The sequence below is a fragment of the Triturus cristatus genome, chromosome 5_2 (genome assembly GCF_964204655.1).
Source record: "Triturus cristatus chromosome 5_2, aTriCri1.1, whole genome shotgun sequence".
NCBI classification, from domain to species: Eukaryota; Metazoa; Chordata; class Amphibia; order Caudata; family Salamandridae; genus Triturus; species Triturus cristatus.
In genome coordinates, this window is record NC_140588.1 from 578,918,617 (window position 1) to 578,943,792 (window position 25,176).

The following is a 25,176-nucleotide window of genomic DNA, read 5'->3' on the forward strand; positions in this document are numbered from 1 at the left end:
TTTGGTTGACTGCACTTGGGTAATTCCCAGCGTCTGTTACATTTAATGGAGTTGTCTACTGATACATAGGGAAGTGCATGTGGGTGTGCCCCTTTGTCACAGTTACTCCATGGGGTCAACCAGCTCCTACATCAATGTCATCTATGCATCTCCTGCAACTTGCTCCTGTCCCCATGTGTGAAAGGATAAGGATGGAGCCCTTCTGAGAGTACTAGATGACGAGACGTGATCTTGAGGATGAAGCATGCCATACAGTGCTGTGTAGGTGACAGTTCTAAGTAAACAAGCTTTGGCATAGCCAATAGGTCTTGCCTTTGGGACATTATAAGTGTTTAGTTATCCAGCACAATATCCTTGGTGCAACAACATCAAGTGTTGCATGGCTAAACACTTCTATGGTCCCAAAGGCGAGACCTATTGGCTATGCCAATGCTGGTTTTGAGTGAGTGGCTCGTGCAGGTATGCCACTGTGTGGTAGAGATGCTGCGAGTGCTTTTACAGGAGCCCCTGTGACATTGCGCCTCTCAAAATGTATCTTGGGTCTGGTGTAATACTTCTGGCCCCTATTCCCGTCTTTTCGCACCCAATGCATCCTTAAATGTCCCATGTACAGCCGGGGTTGACACTCCTATTATCCCTGCCCTCCGGTGACACTTTACCTGTCACGGGGGTGGTGGTGGTGGTGGAGGTGGTGGACGTGGTGGTGATGGTGGACATGTTGGACGTGGTGGTGGACGTGGTGGTGGTGGTGGATGTAGTGGTGGACGGGGTGGTGGATGTGGTGGAGGTGGAGGACGTGGTGGCGGTGGGCATGGTGGTGGATGTGGTGGTGGTGGGCGTGGTGGTGGATATGGTGGTGGTGGTAGCCTTGTTGTGGTGGACGTGGTGGTGGTGGACGTAGTGGTGGTGGTGGACGTGGTGGTGGTGGTGGACGTGGTGGTGGTGGTGGACGTGGTGGTGGATGTGGTGGTGGATGTGGTGGTGGTGGTGGACGTGGTGGTGGACATGGTGATGGACAGTGGATGTTGTGGTGGACATGGTGGTGGTGGACGTGGTGGTGGACATGGTGGTGGATGTGGTGGTGGTGGATGTGGTGGTGGTGGACGTGGTGGTGGACGTGGTGGTGGTGGACGTGGTGGTGGTGGATGTGGTGGTGGGGGTGGTGGTGGAGGTGGTGGACGTGGTGGTGGTGGTGGACATGTTGGACGTGGTGGTGGTGGTGGACGTGGTGGTGGACGGGGTGGTGGTGAGCGTGGTGGTGGATATGGTGGTGGTGGTAGCCTTGTTGTGGTGGACGTGGTGGTGGTGGACGTAGTGGTGGTGGTGGACGTGGTGATGGAAGTGGTGGTGGTGGTGGACGTGGTGGTGGATGTGGTGGTGGTGGTGGACGTGGTGGTGGACGTGGTGGTGGACATGGTGGTGGACAGTGGATGTTGTGGTGGACATGGTGGTGGTGGACATGGTGGTGGTGGTGGATGTGGTGGTGGTGGATGTGGTGGTGGTGGACGTGGTAGTGGTGGTGGATGTGGTGGACATGGTGGTGTTGGACGTAGTGGTGGTGGACGTGGTGGTGGTGGATGTGGTGGTGGGGGTGGTGGTGGTGGAGGTGGATGTGGTGTTGGTGGATGTGGTGGATGTGGTGGTGGTGGTGGAGGACGTGGTGGTGGTGGACGTGGTTTTTGTGGAATTGGTGGTGGTGGACATGGTGGTGGATGTGGTGGTAGTGGATGTGGTGGTGGTGGACATGGTGGTGGACGTGGTGGTGGTGGACATGGTGGTGGCCTTGGTGGTGGTGGATGTGGTGGTGGATGTGCTGGACGTGGTGGTGGACATGGTGGTGGACGTGGTGGTGGTGGATGTGGTGGTGGATGTGGTGGTTGTGGTGGTGGACGTGGTGGTGGACGTGGTGGACATGGTGGTGGACGTGGTGGTGGTGGACGTGGTGGTGGTGGATGTGGTGGTGGTGGATGTGGTGGTGGTGGATGTGGTGGTGGTGGGCGTGGGGGTGGTGGGGGTGGTGGTGGATGTGGTGGTGGTGGGGGTGGTGGTGGTGGTGGAGGACGTGGTGGTGGTGGATGTGGTTTTTGTGGACTTGGTGGTGGACATGGTGGTGGACATGGTAGTGGATGTGGTGGTGGTGGACATGGTACGTGGTGGACCTGGTGGTGGTGGACATGGTGGTGGTGGACGTGGTGGTGGACATGGTGGTGGTGGTTGTGGTGGACGTGGTGGTGGTGGATGCGGTGGTGGTGGTGGACGTGGTGTGGTGGTGGATGTGGTGTTGGTAGTGAACATGGTGGTGGATGTGGTGGTGGTGGACATGGTGGTGGACGACGTAGATGTGGTGGATGTTGTGGACGTGGTGGTGGACGTGCTGGTGGTGGTGTACCTGGTGGTGGTGGACGTGGTGGTGGAGGACATGGTGGTGGACATGGTGGTGGTGGATGTGGTGGTGGTGGACGTGGTGGTGGACAGTGTGGTGGTGGACAGTGTGGTGGTGGACAGTGTGGTGGTGGACTTGGTGGTGATGGACGTGGTGGTGGTGGACATGGTGGTGGTGGACGTGGTGGTGGTGGTGGATGTGGTGGTGGACATGGTGGTGGACGTGGTGGTGGTGGACATGGGGGTGGAGGAGGAAGTGGTGGTGGTGAAGGACCTGGTGGTGGTGGTGGACATGGTGGTGGTGGTGATGGATGTGGTGGTAGTGGTGGTGGACATGGTGGTGGTGGACGTGGTGGATGTGGATATGGTAGTGGACATGGTGGTGGTGGACGTGGATGTGATGTTGGTGGACGTGGTGGTGGTGGATGTGGTGGTGGACATGGTGTTGGTGGGTGTGGTGGTGGTGCTGGACATGGTGGTGGACGTGGTAGTGGTGGTGGATGTGGTGGACGTGGTGGTGGACATGGTGGTGGACATGGACGTGGTGGTGGTGGACGTGGTGGTGGACGTGGTGGTGGATGTGGTGGTAGTGGACATGGTGGTGGTGGACATGGTGGTGGATGTAGTGGTTGTGGTGGTGGTGGACGTGGTGGAGGACGTAGTGGTGGTGGAGGACGTGGTGGATGTAGTGGTGGGCGTGGTGGTGGACGATGTGGTAGATGTGGTGGTGGTGGTGGACGTGGTGGTAGTAGACGTGGTGGTGGACATGTTGGTTGGCAGTGTGGTGGTGGGCGTGGTGGTGGTGGTGGACATGGTGGTGGATGTGGTGGTGGACATGGTGGTGGTGGTGGATGTGGTGGTGGACGATGTGGTGGTGGACGTGGTGGTGGTGGAGGTGTAAATGTGTATGTGCTTATATAACGCCGAATCACCCCTAGGGGTATCTTAGCGCTGTACTCATACCGCTGTAGGAACCCTTCCTGGCTATCCGTCTGAAGTGTCCACTCCTGGGCACCCCCATGATGAAGCCAGGCATCCCAGCGCTGTTGGGGCCGTTGTGGAGATTAAGCAAGCTATTGCCCAGAGTTGCAGCATGGGACCCATGATTAGAATAGGCACTGAGGCGAGAATATCAGGTCCGAGGAATTTATAGCCCGAGACCCTGCCGCGGCGGAAATCGAACCCTGGTCCCGGACCAGTGCTCTGCATCGAGGTCTGCCGCTCTAACCAAAGAGCCACACTTCTCCACAGGTGGTGGTGGTGGATGTGGTGGATGTGGTGGACGTTGTGGTGGTGGACATTGTGGTGGTGGATTTGGTGGTGGTGGATTTGGTGGTTGTGGTGGTGGTGGATGTGGTGGTGGTGGACGTGGTGGTGGATGTGGTGGTGGTGGACGTGGTGGTGGACGTGGAGATGGACTAGGTGGTGGTGTACATGGGGATGGTGGACCTGGTGGTGGACATGGTGGTGGTGGACGTGGTGGTGGATGTGGTGGTGGACGTGGTGGTGGACGTGGCGGTGGACGTGGTGGTGGTGGATGTGGCGGTGGACATGGTGGTGGAGGGGCATGGTGGTGGTGGACCTGGTGGTGGTGGACATGGACCTGGTGGTGGTGGTGGATGCTGTGGTGGACGTGGTGGTGGTGGACATGGTGGTGGTGGACGTGGTGGTGGACGTGGTGATGGTGGTGGATGTGGTGGTGGTGGATGTGGTGGTGGTTGACGTGGTGGTGGTGGACGTGGTGGTGGTGGACGTGGTGGTGGTGGACGTGGTGGTGGTGGACGTGGTGGTGGTGGACGTGGTGTTCAAATAACTGGCACATTTGCCGTTAGGATCCATACAGCATGGTGATACAGGACATTTGCTTCAACAAAACTTCCACCGTATGAGTGAAATATCGGATGTTATTTTAAAAGACACATACAAATGAAACGCATTTCAAATATTTAGACTTTGAAAAATTAAGGGCTTTCACTGTTAATATCCCCAAAGGGAATTGATTAAAAAGTGCTGTCAGTAATAACGTTAAATCGGTAAATCGGGGAGATGAGTCATCCGCAAGATGAAAAAAACAAAGAATGCGGGTGAGAGAGAGGGGGAGCAGGAGGTGAGCCCGGGAGTGGTGCGTGCATGCGCGAGCAGTCTGCTAATTTTCAAGCACTGCACTCGTGCTTGTTGCGCGCCCCTGCTCGCTCACGCAAGGTGGATGCCGCCACAAGCACGAGTGTGTGCTTGAAAATGAGCAGAGCGACGGCTGAAGGCCCTCTGCTGCGTAGGTGAGACCTAAAAACACAGGGGGTGCTAAACTACTGGGACGGAAAAAAGAAAAAATCACAAGAGGGCTGATGTACTTTGGAGGTATCCCTTTTATTACTTTAAATCTCACATTTAGCAAAATGGTGACCAGCTATTACCATGTTCATTTAGCTCTGAATACAGCTCGCAGTGCCATGATAAAATCACATCTCTGGCAATCACAATTGAACACACTTTGCATTCACACGCTCCTCATATCTACAATGCCTCACAACATCTATGGTGCGTACAAGATGCCTTTTAACATCATTTTCATCCCATGCATCTGTTCCACTATGCTACTAAATTCTCTCTGCAGAAGAACTCAAGCACTTCTCTAGTAAAACGGGAAATAACATTCTGTGCTCCACATAGAGGCTACACCAACGAATATCCTTCTCATTCATATATGACACCCCTTAACGCCTCTAAAGGGGAGGAAACAGCATTTCGGGTCACGATAGCAAAGCACTAGGTATAAGACAATGAATCTGAAGAACTCTGGGCCACATGTACAAACAATTCTGTTTGTGATAACCAAATAGCGAATTTTTGCGATTTGCTAATTGTAAACACCAATGCACAAATGTGTGTTTTACGCATTTTGTGATTCCCAGTGGGTCACAAATGAATATTAATGAGGTGGGTCCATCCTTTACCTCTGCCACATGCTGGATTTTGTATGTATTTTCTGTTACTTTTCAATTTATGTTTTGATATTTGTACCATGCTACTATGCTAAACCCTGATCTTACATGTATATCCATTAGACTCCGGCAGTAAATGTCTTACTTGTATATTAATTAAAAATAATGCTTGCATTTTACTACTGTGCTATACCTTCGAATCTCATACCATAACAACTGGACTATTATATGTATTGGTTTAAATATATGTGTAATGCATTTGATTCTCGTACGGTTCACACTATACCTTACCTACAAATTGGAAACAAATGGCTTCGTTTTTCCTTTTGGTTGGGTCTGTCGCTCTTCATACCTCCTTGGGTTGAATTCTCCTATCGTTGCCCTACTACTGATATGGCTGACCATGCACACAACTTGGTGTGTCTCTCTCTAAATACTTTATGATTTTCTCACCCTCTTTGTATGCTATATCAGCCTTGAAAAAGTCCCAGGTCTGCAAGCTGGGAAGGGGCAAAACATGTGTTGGCTGTTTCTACGCAATTTTGGTTCACCTTTTAAATCCTGTTTTAATTTCAAAGAATAAAAATTGTCCTTTAAATTAAAGACAAAGGAATCCACGCACTTATTTGAACTACAAGACAAAGCATGATACACTTACTGAGTTCTGTCCTTCTACTCTCCATGGTCTCTACTTTAATGGGTAAGGGATTCCCCATTCCTAAGGGGAAACTGAGCATCCTGAATCTACCTATTTACCAAGGACGAGCTACTTCTGGGACATTCAACCCTCTTCATTCCATCTCATCTCATTTGTGAATGGGTTACCACATACTTGAAGTAGGTGGTAAAATGCAAATGTTTCTCGACTGCATTTCGGTCACAAAACATTCACACATACCACTGCGATTCGGTATTAAGAAGGGAGGCCCTAAACACGTGCCTTCTCAATACCGAATCGCAAACCCAATTTGCGATTCGGTGATAGGTTACGGAATCGCAAATAAAGCTTTGTACATGGAAAAAGCCTTTTTGCATTCACAAACGGATTGCATCCACAAAAACGCTTTGTACATGAGGCCCATAGAGAGCTATTTTTCAGTTCCCTAGATCACACCTAGCAAAGATCATACATATTTGGTTAACAGATACAAATCCTACCAGATAATGTTTCTTTAGAAGACGTTGGCAAACTAGACATTTTTCTCTGGAAAGTGAAGTAGCTGCTGCTGAGGACCTGTGAGGGGCAACATGAGGATTGCATTGCTCCAGGACACGACATTCCCCAGCTGTTGCTCACGTGGCTAACTTAATGTCATTGTCATCATCATCATCATTGCACTGCCTGAGTTTGAGGGGGAAGAGTGGTCCCCTAATGTGTCTGTCAATGAGCCCGGTAAATGCCTAATCCGATCTGCGTGGCAGGAAACCCTGTGCTTATGCATATTCCAGTTGCATCCAACGGCCCTAAAGATTATCTTGGTTTCAACCCCCGGTCTGATGAGTCAAATTAGCGGCTGAAAGAGGTATCTTCACATTTGAATCTATAGACCACACTGAAATCTACACCGTTCCAAAGGTTCGTATTTAAGCCATTGTCGCCACCTTAGCTTCTGCTGGAGAAGTAGTTGAAATCGGTGCTCTGGATCTATGGGCTCCCTGGGCATCATGAACTTGGCAATTTCCACGTAACAGGGCTCTGAAAACTCTTGGGGGATATTCTCAAGAACGTGTGATAACCACCGCAAAAGTAGATTAACGCAACTCTGCACATTGCAGTCAATCGCGGCAAAATAATGCCGTGTTAACGTGGTATTCTCAAGCCAGCGGTACCATGCGATAGGCTCATGATAATGTGTCAAATGTCCGTGATAAAGTCATCGCGACACCGCAAAAATGCGAAACACGAACGCAAAAAAAGTTGCGATGAGGCCAATCGCGATACAAAAATCTGCAAAATCCAGCCACAGGCCAGCAATTCCCACACGTCATGCGGGAAAATGCAATATAAAAGCAACAAAAAAAGGGAGAAAAAAAGAAACTGCGTAGCACCATGGATGCACCCGGACCGAGTGCAGAGGCCAACACGAACCCCACAAGCCGCACAGACCGCCAGCAAGGAACCTCATGGTCGGGGAAGGCCAAGGAGAAGAGGAAGAGGCAAACGGGGTGCAGTCTGCAGGAAAACCAGATCAGCGTCACAGAGGTGACAGAACACTACCATCCACTGAACGTCAACATGACAAATGTGATGCAGTCGGAGTGTCGAGGAGGCCTATGGAAGAGGACAAGAGGCGCTGGCATGATGTGAAAAGCCAAACCAAGCACAAACCCGCTGCCAACAGGAAGGCAGAAACGGCGACAGGAGGTGGGAGTCCTGCGCCAAAGGAGGAGCTGGAGGAAATGGAGGCCACAGTCATCAGTGTGGAGACGGTGCAAGGAGTTGGGAGTACGGTCACAGCTCGATAAGACCTGACACAACATCAACAGGGTGAGTAACGACCAGGGACTGGGGTGATGGGGGAAGATGGGCACTATGGCACAAATGCACAACGATGTGTAGCAGACTGCCCACCCACAATAACCCTGGATCATGTCCCTGATCCCCGTGGCACACTGTAGCACACACACATAGCAATAACAGCACATCCGCCGACAATGTGGTACAAAGTGCAACACCGACACTGCACGACACAACTGGGTCCGCTCATGCGCAGAAACAGGCCAATCACATCTAACATAGCAGGAAACAGTGAGATGGAAATGTACGTGTACAACCTCACATCCGTCATGTAGTCCAAATGTCCACTGTCCTGCATCAAATATTCAGCACCTCCCAAACAGTTACAATGTACATTGTCATACAGTCTGCATGTAAACTAGAGCAATGCACCAACATACATGTCAACACAATGTCAACATGCATCTCCCCTTCACATTGCAGAGGGACAAACAACACCTCCAGCAGAGCAGACCAGACAACTCATCAGTGATGCTGGAGAGGACCACCACACCTTCAACACCGACGCCCTACAACAGCCCATGGACATCTTAGGCAACCCACCCCCAGGAGCAGGGCAGCCAAGCTACATAGAGGACACCCCACCCCCTGCACAGACGACACAGCAGGGAGCACCCGCCGCTATGGCTGGCTCCCAACACTCCACCGAGGCACACATCGCATTCCAATGCCAGGTGTCAGAATGCCAAAAGGAGGTGGCCGAACAGGTGCGGGTGGGGTCAGAGCTCATGGAAGCCGAACTAGATCACATACGTGGGTGTTCAAGTCCCATCAGGGACCACCTACACCCAACAAAGGAGACCCACACCGTGACAGAGACACATGCATTTGCACATTTCCTGTAATGAACCACGCCCAGAGCCCCGGAATCATCATTCACACACCCACACTGGACCTCCGTACGACGGCCCAGTCCACTCCTCTTACGTATTGAGTGGGTGATGACAAAGCTACATGTCCAAGGTCTTACCTGCTGCCAGAGGTGACATGGTTGTGTCCGCTGTACACAGCACAATGTAATGTTGTAGGCCCCGGGGCCCTCATGCATATATTATGACCACAAGGACACACGCAGATAGTTTGTGGAACTGGCTACGGGCACAAGCGCCCGGCACTTTATTGGAAGGGTCACATGTACAGTGGCGCCTGTGCTGGATGTATGTCGGGTGAGTGTAAGCCAGCCCGCACGGAGTGGTTGGTGCTGGCAACAACTTGAACAGTGAACACTATTAAAACGGAAACAGAAAACACCAGCATTACAGAGCATCATGGTGGTAGCCGGAACAAGTACAGAGGTCACCCAATATCCAAACAGAAGTGTCCGTGAGTTGCAGTGCACTGAGGTTGGGGCACTAGAGCTGAGCGTGCTCATGTGAAGAAAATGTCTAGGATTGTGTCCATTTGGGATATTCCTTATGCAGCAACACTGGGGTGTATTACACCTGCATCATCTTCCTCATCATCGTCCCAGGTCTCCCACACTGCCTGAGGTGACATTGCTGCGTGAGCTCTCCACAGCACACAACTCATTCAGAAATGGTCCATGAGTTGTGGTGCACTGAGTTAGTGGCACCTGGAGTGGTGAGCAGGGTATCAGGTAGATGATGGCATCCATGACAGGTGTGAGCAACTCCGTTAGTCTGCCAGTACGGCTGTTTCGACTCTGGCAGTTGGTGTTTGGAGATGGTTCTGACGGTGGTGGCGTGTGCCCCTTGCAGTGATGCAACATCCGGGCCGGTCAGAACTCGATTTGATGTGTGAGCCCTGGTGGACTGCAGTTGAGGCTAGGCAGCGGACAGCGCAAGGCCACAGACACATGGCGTTGATGACCCCAAAGCCATCATCTTAGAGGCCATCCAATATCTCACTGGACAGGGTCCCTGACTTGAGCTGCACAGAGTTAGTGGCCCTGGATGCACTGTGGCCGGCACAGGCACACTGCCACGGGACGTGACTTGTGGTGCAGTGAGATAGGGCCATGCGAGCTGAAAGGGTCCTCGTCGATGTCGAAGGTGAATGTAGCGGAGGGTTGCGGGGGACAGTGGAAGGTGTCCTCCAGGGCATGATGGAGAGGGCAGAAGCCGGCTGAAAGCGGCAAATGGAGGAGTGGAATGCTACAGCCTCGTTTTCACCAAAAAGTCAGTATTACCGACATGATGATGAAGACAACCCCCAGTCCATAGACTCAGTCGCCACCAAAGTTCAACCAGAAAGTGTCCATGGCTGTCAGGGAACAGACTAAGTGGCACCGGAGCTGAAGGGGTATGCAGTCTGCGATGAGGCCAGTACAATGATATAAAAGCTGCCATAAATAAATCAAGACTCAGTTCCAACTGTGTGACCTGCTTGACAGCAGTGTAGGCCGAAGACAGTAGTCAGCAAGGGACCACAGAGAGGTGTCATTCGGATGCTAGGCACGGAGTTGGTGGCATCACATCGAAGGGAGTACAGTGACATAAAATCTACCATTGCATAATCAAGACTCAGTTCCACATGTGTGACCGACTTGGCAGCTGTGTAGGCCGGTGGAGTATGTCAACAAGAAAGGAGTACAGTGGGCCTGTGTCACGGAGGCCGTGATGGTCTGAGGAGGCTGCTAAGCTTGCGGGCCTCGGGGTTGGGGCTTGCGCCGGCATGTGGTGGGCCCTCTTTGACACACACCGGTGTCGGCAGGTGAGCAGTGAAGCCTGGGTGCACAGGGGCGTGCAAGACGGGTTCAGGGATGAGCGGGCCGGGGTGCAGCAGGTGCACAGGATTGCAGGCAACACCGCTCACGGCGACGGCGTCGGCCTCGTGGTGGGCTGGGAGGCGCCGCCCTGGCAGACACGTTGGGCATTCCGGAAGAGAACCACACACAGAGCTACGTGCTTTTTATTTACACCCCTACGCTGGCCTGGTGTACGCCAAGCCAGCCCACTCCGCACACGCTTACAGAGGGGGAAGTCACAAGCTACATTTCCGGGATCTTCCCCACTGGCTGGGGTGACATGGTTGCGTCCACTGTCCACTACACTCCATACACCAGCAGTGCATGTAGACAAGGCTATGTCTGTGGTCTGCATACTGCAGTCTGTCCAGCACATCTCCACCACATTTGGCATTGTGTACATTATCATTCATGGGTCACTTGCCTCCTTCGCACATGCCTGGTTCCCACTTCTCCCCACATTCCGCTATTGTGTGGCTGAAGTGCCACGCCGTTGATGGCTCATGTACATAGGTAGTCCAGGTTGCCACAGTAAGTTGTGCTGTCGTGTCTGGTGGGTGGGCAAGTTGTTTGGCATGTTGAATGTGAGTTTGTAACATGTGCATTCCCAGTGTTGTGAGTTGCATGGTTGTGGAGTTGAGGTGTGTGGTATGTTCATTTGGTACTTACCAACGAGCAGTGCATTTCCATGGGTGCCATCCTGGTAGCGCTGGTTGATGATGGACTGTCGATAGAAGTGGAATCATGCACACTGCCTGGGTAGTTGGCGATGACGTTGGTGGCGATTCCCCGGTGGTCAACTGTTGCCTGCACATTGATGGAATGTGTGTGCTTTCCGTTGATTTAATTGTGTGATGTGTCGGCAGGGGGCACAAGTAGGACATGTGTGCTGTCGATTGCCCCCCACACCTGCGTGAATCCAGCTATGGCGTATAGTCCTTGCTTGGTCTCCAGCTGTTCCTGCGCATTGTGGGGGACATATAGGTACTGGGGTACCAAGCTGATGATGGCATCCAGGACAGGTGTGAGGAACTTGGATGGGGCTGGCTGTGAGACTCATCCGACTCTGGCGGTTGTTGGTTGGGAGGTAACAGAGGCCAACAGGTGCAGCACAGCCAGCAGCTTTGTCTGAGGTGGGATGTTGGTTGCCTGCTGTGTTGGTGCCTTTAGCCTGTTGGGCGATGATGGTCAGGATGTGTAGGATGGTTGTCCTTTTGACCCTGTAGTGGGCAATGACATTGTTTGGGGTTAGGTCTGTGAGGCTGGTGCGTTTCCTGAGGGTCCACTGTCTTTGTCCGCGCTGCCTCTGTGGTGGTCCGGGGGGCCTGGGGGTGGTGGCGGTGGGTGTTGTGGCCCTGTTGGGGCTCCGAGCTGCACGATCAGTGGCTCCATGGCATCTGTTGGTCTTCAGGTGTGGCTGTGGCTCCCTTTTCTGGTGCCGGTTGTCGTCCGACTTTGAACCAGGTCAGAGCAGGTGTTAATTTCCTGCTGTTAACGTGCCTTATCGCATGTTTTGTGATCTTATCGCCATTCTGGCTGGTCGTTGAGAATGTTGAGGTGTGGTGTTGTCGCGGCTTTTTGCTCGGGAACGCCTACTCTGCATCTCATTAGCGATAGTTGCCGGGGTCATCTGTGGCGATGTTTTATGCGGCTGCTATCGCAGGTAAACTGGTGATATGGGCTAATAACACCGGCTTGTGAATGGGGCGATAATTTTATCGTCAATTTGGCTGCGATAAAGTGCCGATAACTCTGCGATACGTCCTTGAGAATATGCCCCCTTGTGTCTTACCGTGGGGATTCTGGTTTAATGGCACCAGACACAACTAGAATCCTCCAACAACTGGACCAAGGGGCTGGTGGACTCCAAGGGACTGTGCCAGACATTGGCAACTGAACGCTGCCCTGGCAGCTCAACAAAGTGTGCAGGTAGTTCTGTGGGTTCAAAGAGGTTCCTTGGCACATCCACCGGTACCTCATTAGAATCCTCTAGCAGCACCTACAACTCAAATCACACCTCTGAAAGGATTATGTTACTTACCCAGTAAGCATCTGTTCTTGGCATGTAGAGCTGTAGATTTACATGCTTTGCATACTCCTGCCATCTAGTGTTGGGTCCAGATGTTTGCAAGTTGTTTTCTTCGAAGAAGTCTTTCCTAGTCACAAGGTAAGGTGACTCCTCCTTTCGGTAATAGGGCACATGGGCATTGACTCCATTGTTAGATTGTTTGCAAGAGGGTGAGAATGGAGTAAGTAAGTGTAGAATAAAGATGACCATGCGTATGAGTGTATAATTAAGAACTGCAACAACTATAGTTGCCCAGGGAGGTGGCTGAGCACATGTAAATCTACAGCTCTACATGCCAAGAACAGATGCTTACTGGGTAAGTAACATAATCCGTTCGAGGCATGTGTGCTGTATGTACATGCTTTGCATTGATTGCAAGGTACCTAATGACAACATTTTTTAATGTCTTGGTTATCTCTCGTTTTGTGTTTGTGATATCAACTTTGTCCTTTTCTTCTTTCCTTTTTTTATGCTCCACATTTGTGGTTATATGGAATATTTTAAATTGTGTTTTATAATTTTAATAAAGTCAGTACATTAATGCATCGATTGTAAGTCTCTTTGCCACCACGTACGTTTTTGGTATTTACAGTGTTACCCAGGAACGAATGTGGAATAATGGTTTTATGAGTGGCGGTGGTGCCTGTGTAGGAACTTCGTGTAAATTAGATTTATTAATAGTATTCCCAGAGGACATTTTACTCAGAATCTCTGAGTGTGTCTTAGACAGTTTTGGTAAGTGCTGGCTTTGATGAGCCAGTCATCCAGGTAGGTCAAGACGTGAATATGCTGTCTTCTGAGATGAGCTGCAACTGCCGCCAGGCCTTTGGTAAATACTGTGGGAGCGGCAGTCACTCCAAACAGGAGTACTTTGAATTGGTAATGTTTGTCTGCTATCACAAATCTGAGACATTTGAGATGAGCTTGATGAATTGGAACATGAAAATATGCGTCTTTTAAGTCTAGAGTAGGCATAAAGTCGCTCTGCTGTAAAAGTGGAAGTACCTATTGAAGGGTCACCATGTGTAAGTGCTCTGAAAGTATGTATTGGTTCAACTTTCTGAGATCCAGAATAGGTCTTAATGAGCCGTCTTTTTTGGGGATGAGAAAGTAGAAAGAGTAAACCCCTGAACCTTGGTACTGAAGTGGAACTGATTCTTTGGCTCCTTTCAGTAAGAGAGATTGCACTTCTTGTTCGAGCAACAGCAAGTGGTCTGGCGACAATTTGTGAGAGCAAGGTGGAATATTTGGAGGATTGGAGGTAAGCTCGTGGCAATAACCATGTTGGATAATTCCAAGCACCCAGTTTACGGTTCTTATAGATTGCCAAATAGGGAGAAATTGTTGAAGTCTTCCCCCAGCAGGTGTGGAATAGTCGGAAGAAAGCGTGGGGAAGTCACTGTTTATTAGGGGAAGGGGCGTTATGGGGTGTGGTGCCCTTGCCCCTGCCCTTAGAGTTGTTTCCTCTATAGCCCCCTCTAAAAAAGCCTCTTGAGGAAAAGGATTGGTTGTTACCCTTGTACGAGGAAGTGTTTTGGTATGAGGGTGTTGACTTGGACCCTCCCCGGTAAAAGGAGCGCTGGAAGGAGCCCCTGTTTGAAGGAGATTGAAGCGCTCCCATGGATTATGCTACCTCGTGTCCTTTTTCATTTTTTGGAGTGCTTGATCTACCTCAGGGCCTAAAAGATCTTCTTTGTCAAAAGGTGCATCTAAAATAAATTGTTGGACTTCAGGCTTAAAACTGGAGATCCTTAACCAAGCATGCCTTCTGAGTAGGACACTAGTGCTGACCTCTCTAGCTGCGGTGTCGCAGTGTCTAGAGCACACCTTATGAAAGAGTTGAAATTAGTTTTCCTGCTTGGACCAAGTCTTGGGCTTTAGCTTTATGCTCATCTGGGAGATATTGTATCAATTGCTCCATTTCCTCCCAGTGCGCCCTGTCGTATCTGGCTAAAAGGCCCTGCGTGTTGGCAATACACCAGTGATTGGCAGCTTGAGCAGCTATGCGTTTGCCAGAAGCATCAATTAGTTTTGATTTCTTAACTGGGGGAAGAGCGTCCCCCGAGGTTTGAGAATTAGCTCGCTTGAGAGCATTACAAACTACTAAGGAGTCAAGTTGTAACTGGCCTTTAATAAATACCAGATCTGTCAGGGAAGGTTTGTATTTTTTGTTGACTCTAGGAGTCCGGATTCGTCCACGTTCAGGGGCTTTAAAAATTTCGTCTGCATGTCTCATCATTCCTTTGAGCATAGGGATTCTTTGTGGAGTACCACCCCATGGGATTGTGGGGCCCTGGCAATAAGTTCTTGATAGGATACATTGTCGTCAGGTGGAGAAGGCTTGGAAGGGTACAGGTATGGATCATTTTCCAATGGAGGGTCAATTGTACAATCCTTCCATGGATCCCTTGGTAAGTGTGTGTCTCCCTCATCAATATTATCTCCTTCATAGTGAGATAGTGAAGAGTAATGAGGTGTGATGTGCAAAGGATCTAAAAGTGGAGAGGAGGGTGGAGATGGAATAGATGGCTGTGGTGGATGAAAAGGGCTAGTACCAACATTTTTCCTCCTCAAAGGGAACTTGGAATGACTGTCGTCATCAGGAGGCTTGTGCTTAGAAGGCGGCTCGGAGTGAATATAAACTGTATCAGGATTAATGTACAGTTTCTTTTGTTTGGGATCCAATTTGGATGGTACAATGTCTATTTTCGGATCCGAAGGTGCTGAAGGGACATCTTTGGGATTCGGCACCAACGGATTCGGGGCCTAGGTGAAATGGCCTTTCGGCACGGAAGGTTTCGGTTCCGAAGGCTGTTTCTTTTTCAACGTAGAGGGTTTTGGCTCCGAACCAAGTTTGTACTTGGAACTGGAAGGTTTTGGCTCCGAGGTGGATTTTGGCTGACTCAGTCCAGAGCCGGAAGGCTTAACAAAATGTTTTGGTGCCGAACCAGGAAGCGAAGCGTTAGAAACATCGCACTGGTGCTGACCTTGGCCAGAAGGCAGAGGTGGTGCCGAAGCCTTAGATCTTTTGGGAGTGGGTGGATGGGGCAAGGGGTTTTCTGTACTCACGTCACCCTGTCCCTGTGGCACATCGTTGACGTTGAGGTGTATTTGCAACTCTGAATCGGAGTCAGACACGGAGAAGGCCTCTTCTTCCTCAGTGGCTGAGGGCTCGAGGTCATCTTGCTTGGAGTCTTTATTGAATATATCCGGCGGGTCGTCGACGTGTTGGCGCTGCATCTCCCGACTTCGAGACCGACGATCGCAGAAAGTTTTCTTTGACCAAAACGATTTGCACACCTCGCAGTCTTCTTCCCTGTGCTCTTGGAGACAAGCACCAGTTACACACCTGGTGCAAGTCGGTGCGCGGGTACTTGGTGTGGCACAGAGGACAGAACTTGAACACAGTCTGGTCCATCGACGAAGAGCTGGACCGACTCGGTTAGGCTAGAAGAAGTTGGTCCTGGCAACATTGAAGGTTCTTTGTCTGACAAAATGTCAGCCTCCAGTAATTAGTCTTTTTGCTGCCTGCTTTAAATGTTCACCTTAGTAAGACATATTAATTTTTCTATAATGAAATACTGGTAAGCTTTCTCCTTTTAAATGTAAATAGCATATTATTTTGTCTTTTTAGTATTGAAATTAGATAAGCCCCAAGTGATCTCCATTTTGTATGTATTTTAAACAATTGCAATTCTGTTTTTAACAAATTTTTATGCACGTAAGTCATATTGCAAATGGTTTTAAGTAACTGTGCAATAAAAATTAATTCATTCATTCACACGTCCGAACTCGATGGTGGAAAAAAACAATCTAACAATGGAGTCGATGCCCTTGCCCACTATCACCGGAAGAAGGAGTCACCTTACCTTGTGACTAGGAAAGACTTCTTTCGAAGAAAAACAACTTGCAAACATCTGGACCCAACATTAGCTGGCAGGAGTATGCAAAGCATGTGTATCTTACAGCACACATGCCTCGAACATAGACTTATTTAACTTTGAAGAATAGCAAGGTGAAGCGTCACCCCTCTGATGAGTATCTTTATGAGACTGCGAAACCAGTGATTACTTAGGTTGCAACTCCACGGGAGAAGGACTGGTGCTGATTGTAATGGTCTGAAATTGGAAGCACACATGTGACTTCGTCCGTATGGAACAACCAATGGTTAAGGTTATGCCTGTGAGCTTAACGGCCATACTTGCCAAGTCGTACTATTGATCACCAACAATCCCTATGCCTTCATTTAGTGTTAAAAGAAAGTATAGAACGTAGTACATAAGTACTACAACAGTAATTGATGTCAGAACTCTGACTAGGAAGGAGCTAGAGTGTCCCGGGTTTATTTGTTTATCAGTATTTCATGTACAGTACTTTCTCTTATGTGTACTTCCTTTTAGAATGTAAAACGCTGTCTGGACATACCTGTATATATGGTTATTACTATTTTCTGAGTGTCCAGACCACCTCACCAGCATCATTAATGCTTGAGCAGCTTGGTCTTCATACCACTGAGAGTTAAGTGCTTAAGAATGACACTTGGTTGTTTCAGTTTAGAGTGTAATAGCTCTGTGACCCCCAGGACACCAGAGATAAACTACTCCAATTGTCACTTCTGAAGCCCAGTAGCCCCTGATTACTGTGGGACCGCAGTAATCAGGGTTAACCAGTCTACATCAACATCTTGTACTCTTACAGAAATGTAAGTTACAAAGGACAGTAAAAATGTATCTGTTGTGTAACTAGACGTGTTAAACTCTTTACAACTGACACAGCACTCTTATTGCAGTTGTTATGGAGACTGGTCGCATTTTGATCATTATCCAGAGTTGAGTGTGTTCTTTAGTTACAAGATCTATGGAAATGCCTTTCACAGTTCTTTCATTGCAGGATCATAGTGTACGGGGCTGTTTCTGGAAAATACTTTCAATGTAGTAGACAAGATTTAAGAAGTAGCATGAGAATTCTATTCCAATACCAGAGTCCATGTGTTTGCATTGGGCTCCCTCACAGCCACTCCGATAGAATTAAGTATAAGGAAAACACAAACAAGTCTGGAAATACTGTCAAAGTGAGAAATTATGGTGCCATACTTAGTTTCATATTCAGTGACTGTACTGCTAGAATGAATGGCCATAACCTAGAAACACTTCATGAAGGCAATGTTAAGCTTGCTGAGGTGGTCAGTGTGATGAATAATTATCAATGTAACCATAAGAATTTTTCACATATGATTTCAAAGTAGAAGAATTTATGACAGGTTAGAGTCCAATGAATGGTGATCATCAATTGATTATTGGCAGAGCTCAGGATCAGAATGGCATTCTTTGTGGAGTCTTGACCTGATTATGCCGTCTCATATTAAACATCCCTGATTCGTATCTTTGGACCCCCACCCTTGTTGAGTTCTTCGTTGCTCTCATTAAACTTTTGTTCTGTACAAATTCCCGTACATATACACAAAGAGACATCCAACAACAAGCATTGGAGATGGGCATAAGGTCTCGCCTTTTGGCTTTGTCACCGCAGATGTACTGGCATTGCCACTGCATTTTGCTGATGCTTTTTTGCATTGGCAAAACAAAAAAATGCTTATTGACGATGTAGAACTGCAACAACAACAAAAAGTAATAAGCGGTGTGAAAGTGCCATGCATCATTGTACATGAGCACATATGTTATGTTTTCTTTTATAAAGGACATGATGAGGAGGAGCAGGAAAGCAACAGTGAAGTGGGTGGGGGACGGAGGGGTGTAAACTCAGCCCTGTGGTAAACAAGCTCGGGGTAACATGGGAGAAGATGGCAGGGAGGGTTTAAATATAAATAAAAATTTTATAAAAATTGAGCTACAGATAAAAGAAAAACCTGTTACCAGAATGTGAGCCATGAAAGGATACATGTCATCAAATCAAAAGGAGAGCAAAGAAGATATGGTCCAGGGAAGGGACAGACACATGAAAAGGAAAGAAAGCCATCAAATATGATGCAAGCAAATGAGAATGACAAGAAAGGCAACTAATGGCACGCAATGGGCTGGCCCAAAGCCTATTGTAAGAATTGGTATTGTCCACAGCAGGTCTTCGACAAGAGACAGCTAAATATAGTCAGTAGAGGAGAGCTAAAAAGGAGTGTTTTCTGCTGAATGTGGCTTGTGTGAGGATAGTAAAGCTAGCCTACATTAACTTGGCACAAACTAACTTATCTCCTACATATCCCTAAACTGCTTCATTCTTGTTCCCCATAGGCACTTCAGCAGTATAAACAAAGACATTATCAAGAGGAGATCACCCAAAACATATATAGCCAAGTAAGACGAGGAGCACAGAAACTTAAAAAACAAGCACAACAACTAGAAGACAACGATAAACAGAAAACTATAAATGCAGGACTACAAAGTAATCAAAACATTGAGAAGACAGAACGGACAAAGTTATGCAGCAAAATGACCAAGACCTTTATCTATTTGCTTTACTTTGCTTGGCAAGTCTCTTTCACTCCAGTGCACTTGACAAGGTCCTGAACTGTAGTGTAGTTCCCATATCCCTGATAGGCTCTGCGCATTGAAATAACATACACTATAGATTTGACATAGGACTGAGGTCAGTATATCTCTATCGAGTACATTAAACTTAATTACTTGTGTGTGCCAGCTAACTCAGAGGTCACTAGAAACTTCTCGAATATACAAGAAGGGATTAGTTTCTGACAACCGCATAAACATGACAACTTTGTTTCCCTTAGAGTAGGAACAATCTCAGAGCTGTGGAAACAGTTTCACTCAGTCAATCGTGCATGCTTCGTTTCTACAGAGTTGCACAGAAATAGAGAGACGGGTGTTTCAATAAAAAGGGTTTATTGAACAGTCTTATTTCTCATGCAAGAGATATGAACTGTTACAATCGTAAGACAGGCTGCGAAGTACAATATGTACAGAGTTAGCAGTAAGATAAAATAATACTGCAATAGCATGGTTTGTAGCTATGACATATAATAATTAAAATACATACGTAAATAACACAGGCTAAAATGTGAATACTCATCTGATGCTTCTAAATAGTTCTATCCCAGTGTACCTAACCTAAGTGTAGTACGAGGTAAGAAGTAGGTGCTGTTTTTTAATGTATAGCTAGCTATAACTATAGTTTTGCCAAGAGTTGCCAAAAGTTTCTCTAAGTTCTAGTCTGCTCCATACCGTAGAATGTGCGAGGTTGGAATCTCTTTCCGGGACTCGATATCTAACACCCCGCAAGGGGATTCAGAAACACTGGAGCTGGATTCTCTGCGAGGAGGATGACAGCGTCTGGTCAGTGCATCAGGCTGGAACTCGATCTCCTTCCGAACTTGCCGTGGCGAACCGCAAGTAGGCAGTCGAGCTGGACCGTACTGGAACCGTGGTTTGCCAGGGCAAGTGCAGGTATATTTATACCTTGAAGGTGTTTAGGAATGCCTGTATTGACATAAAAGTCGGGCATCGGAACCTCATGAATGAACCCCTAAGAAATAGATGTTCATGCATAATAAATGAGTTCTTGGAGAAATCAATATCCAAGTAAGGGAAATTCCTAAAGGCTTAAGAGTCTGGTTTTCCAAGAACTTGTTGTGACGTGGATGGACGGATGTAGGAGACCATGCCTGTATTTAGTTAGCATGGACAATGCCTAAATAAGGGCTGTATTTTCTTTATCTAAATAAGGGCAGTATGAATTGTACCTATATAAGGGCATAAATCGGGAAACCTATATACGGAATCTAAATCTACACACAACACCCACTCCATTTTCGTATGAACGACATTACTAAATCCTAAACATACTAAACATGTCTAATAGAGAATATCGCATGATAATCGCAAACATGCTAAAACATACCTAAAACATATGTCCTAAAAATGCATTACAAACCCATTGCTATGCATAAGGTGCTGTACGTATTAAAAAGCAATGTTTCATTCTAAGTATATGCGTGCATTGAAAATGCCAAAAAGAATAAACCAGAAATATACACATATGATGAAATGGCTCGTTAATACAGAAGCAAAAGGGACGAAACCATTTCATATCAGGTTAACACAAATCAATTGTTGATGTGACAAGGTGGCATAATGTCCCTGGAAGATTTTCAAAGAATTCTGTTCTCTATGAATAGTTCTACTATAAGCAGAATACTTGTGCCAAAAGATGAAAAAAATACACATTTGGAAAAACAAATTAATCGTAGGAAAAAATTTCCAAAGTTAGTCCCTTGTCTGAAAAAGAACGAAGGCCAAATTCAAAGTCTCATCCGAACACTGTGTGCCTGAATCAAAAGCCAGTGTGTGGGCCTGGAGAAAACATGAAATCTTCTAATCCGGTAGACAAAAAGTCGTCTACCGTTGTAGGTGAAAGTTGGAATACTTTGTTTAGAAGATTAACTGCACATAGATTTGAAATATCGCCTTCAGCATTGGTTGCATCAGCAATGTTCGAATCGGATGTTACCCGCATGCCTGTTGTTTCCTCTTGTACCTCAGCAGTAGCAATTTGCATCTGTGAGATCTATGAATGCCGTCATCAGGATTGGTAGCCGCTGGGGACTCCACAGAGCATGGGCCGTTACCGGGTCCAGCAGAGTATCGATATCCGTAGGCATGACTGATGGGAGTGTTAGACAGATGCCTAGCATGCATTCTTCACCGCAGAGCAGGCAGCGTAGATTGGTCTGAATGACAGAAACCATGTGGTGTTTAATTCTCGTAGACGAGGTAAACCCAAAATTTGGACGATGCGCTCACGACACTTCATCTCCAATAGAGCTCTCTCTATGGTGCCTTGAGTGATGCTGGTGATAAGGCTTGCCATATCGTAGCAGTAGGAGCAAAAATAGGATCCCTGCAACGAGTGATAAAAGGAGCGGCAGTCAGTGCACGAAGTTTGGAAATATTCCGAGGACTGCTTGAAAAGATGCTAACAGTCCTGCACACACCTTCCTAAATACATGTATAATACTGCTTGTATCAGACATGTTTAAGATACGACCTAACATTTCTGAGAAATGTACAGGGCAGTTTGTATACAAAAGGGTATGTATCTCCGCAGAAATCCTTGCAACTTGGAGATCATAGGTTTCTCTGGCCGAGGTCAGTGGCACTGTTTTTTGTAAAAGAATGGCTTTTATTCTGCTTAGAGTATCAATTTGTATAGAAGAGATGTTCAGTGAAGGCCACACAGGCGACTCCCGGACTGTGTCTATTTGTGGAAACAAGACTTGCATACAGCAAGTGACCCTGGATGTAACCGTAACTAGATATGGAATACCTGCCAACATGCTACAGCAGCTGTGATCATTCAACATAATGTAACTCCCATTAGAAAGTTGGCCAAAAATTGGATTAATCACTGCAGCCGGTGAACCTTGCAGGTGACAGGATAAGTTTGGAGTGGAACCATCACAAGCCCCATGTAAGTTAATACCCTGACAAAGGAGAGAACCGCTTAGTGTGTGTTCACAGTTTTCACCGCTAAGAAACACTTCACGTTCCCCACTCCAACATCTATGTGTGTAAGGTAAATCCCAGGATGTCTTGATGTATCCTTTACCCAACCTTTCATATTTGCCAATTGGTATATGTTTTAGGCAATATTGAAAATTGAAAGTTGTAACGGGCAGAGTAATTTTACCATGTATGATCCACTCAGTAGCTGTTTTTTCTGCCACCGTGAATAGTAATTTTTCCAGTTTTTCAATGCTCAGCATAGTGTAGTCTGCTCCCCTTTGTGCCAGTCTGACCTGTTTATCAGTGAGATTGAATTCTGAAAACAGTGACGTGGTATTGATTAAACGCCAAGGCACATAGCCTGCACGCAAGTTTTGTAGCGTCCAGCCCAATAGTGTGATAGAACGTAGCTGAGACTGACCATGTTACAACATGACCAAGTCCTGTTCCATGATGTCTATGAATATATTCTGGACAACAGAGTCGTTAACCCATTGTCTACTACAGAGAGAGTTTTCTCTAAATTAATACGATAAATTTCTCGTATTCGTTCTGCAGTCTCTGCTTGGGTAACCTTCCATGCTTCATTATAAGCAGCGTAGATACCGGCATATATGAAACGTTTTTGACGCGGTTTTCTTGGTCCTAGCAAGAATTCCCTAAGGTCTGAGCCTTCTTGAAGTAAAGTTAAGTGTTTTACATCTTTCAGTGTAGCTTTCTGTAGCCAATCAAGGCATAGTTTATGTTGTTACTACCCCTGGATGCTGTCTTTGAACATAGCGTCGGTCTGGCCTATTGATAGTGAAACCCTGTGTTTTGTTTAGGAATCAATCTTGACAGTTATTCGTGTCTGTGGGCCAGGGCAACCATTTTTTCCATTCTGTATCTGATCTGTTATGATGCAAAATATTATGTACGTCGACATCCCCCCGTGTAGTGCTATTGCTTGCAGGTATAGGTATGGTCGGTGTGTTCATGTCTTTGATCCTAGCTAATCCAAGGCAAGACTTTGCTGGACAGTGTCATTCAAAAACATAATTTGCTCAGGGATGATACAGGCTCTAAACAAAGCTTCTACCCCCTGTACTTGCCAATCTCTTGTACCCCAGACAGTTTTTGTCTCAACATTGTCTTTCCAAAAGTCGAAACCTTGTCTAGACAGTCGGGCAATAAAGGCTGCAGAATAAATCTGTTTCGTATTTGTTAACATATTTTTCGTTCCTGTCTTGTTCACATTTTTAAAGTAAAACGTTTCTGGATTAGACAAATTGTAGCCTGAAAAATATGGAAATTTCATTGCAAATTTTTTTGAACTACCCTTTGGAGGTGTAGGACAATGTTCCCATTGGTTATACATAAATACATTTCTAGGTGTTGCAGATTTATGCAAGAAATGAGGACCATAGTGGTTATAACAATACATTTGTTCATAGTCTGATGAACCCTCTGAATATTCATGATTTGTGAATTCAGTAGACATCTCTAGATCAGACATCATGTTATTAACAGTCTCAAAGTCCCAATCATCAGAAAAGGTACTAGAGGTAATAAAATCACTTAATGAAATCTTAAATAAATGTGGAATCTTCAAAAGCTCCGACGGGCCAAAAATGTCATATTCTGTTTGGTCCCAAACTATATCATCATGTATAGGAATGGCTGTGATGTTCACTGCTTGCTTCACAATGGGATGCTTTGTGTGGCTCGAGAAGTAAGTTCACTCTTTTACTTGCTGTGACCATTTGAATATATCTTCCATTTATCAGCATACCCAGAGTTAATACCAGAGCTAACCAAAGTAGAAAGAAGAATATTCCCAAAACAATCCATAGTTCAATCCATGGTGAAACCAGATAAGTCTTTTTCAGGAGATGATAAAAATCTGTTGCTTGTTCTTCGAAAGTTCTTTGTGCTGGTGTCGTTTCAGGTTCGCTGGGATCCTCAGAAAACATATCAAAGTTAATGAAATAACCAGAGGCAGTTCTGTCAATGGTTTGAATTGCATCAGGATTCGTTGAATTCACTGGAACCAGTTGATCACTTGCTACTTCGTTGTAGACAGGTGTATCAGGACCAACTGTTATTTGGGTTTCAAGAGGGACAAGTTCCATAGCTTTGTTGCTTAGTCCTTTACTTCTCACTGCAGAATCTTCAAAGGTGATGAGTCTCTCAGTTTGAACCTCTTGGATTGTAGCTAGAGGAGTGCATCTGCAACATTGGCGGAGTACACTTGGCCTACTGCTTAGTATCGGCCACATAGTGTGGTTTGATCAGGTCGATGGACACAAATCTTTTCTCCTTTTTACCAGCAAGGGGCGGCAAACGTACTGTTCTTGATCTGTGGATTGCTAGGTCAGGTACTGGTTGTCTGTAAGAAGGCCCAAATTCCTTCTTGTCCGCGATCTTTTCTCTGACTAGATCACCAAGCTTTGGGATCCAGACAGGCCTTGCTGGGACGGCCGGTTTTAACTCAGTGATGGTTGGCTTCAGGAGCACGTTGCTTTGTTTCGTTCTTAATTCATTTAAGTCCTGTAAAACAGCCAAACGCTCTTTGATATAAAATTTCTTATTTTCCAACACTGTGCCTTGCATATCAAGGTCCGGTACCAACATTCTAGTTCCAAATAGAACTTCATATGGAGTTACACCCCCTAGAGAACCTCTTGGCAAGTTATTAAGTGCGGGCAGGATCCCATAAAGGTGTTTGACCCACCCATCACCCAAACCTAATAGACTGCTTTATGTCCTGTTTTTTTCTTTCCACAACAGAATTTCCCTCAGAATGGAATGGAGAAGAATACCGCAATGCTATGCCCAAACTGACGATGGCTTCTTTGTAAGCTCGAGAGCTAAACGCAGGACCCTGGTCAGAATGTAGTGTGCCAATTGCGTATGTGCCGATAAAGACTCGCAAATCTTTTATAACAGTTCGAGCGTCAGCCGAGCGCTGAGGCCACATCCATTGGAACCTATACCACAAATCCACTGCGACTATGATATATTTATAGTTACCATCCCTTTGTAAGGGACCGCAGTGGTCCAGGTAAACACATGCTAATGGTTTATCTGAAATTAACAGGGGCGTC

The 25,176-nt window shown here is 47.1% G+C and overlaps 1 protein-coding gene across 2 annotated transcripts in view; it reads right to left on the bottom strand.

The window, feature by feature from the left end:
• The window catches only part of LOC146829025 (uncharacterized), a 234,663-nt gene that overhangs the window by 102,804 nt on the left and 106,683 nt on the right, over nt 1-25,176 (bottom strand). The window contains exon 5 of one of the 2 annotated variants that reach the window (XM_085607668.1): nt 19,458-21,485. The exons of the other annotated variant lie outside the window; for it this stretch is intronic. Coding sequence (XP_085463794.1) covers nt 21,385-21,485 — 101 coding nt within the window. The 3' untranslated portion in view covers nt 19,458-21,384. Of the gene's footprint in view, nt 1-19,457; nt 21,486-25,176 lie in introns of those variants that run through there. 2 annotated transcript variants of the gene reach the window in all.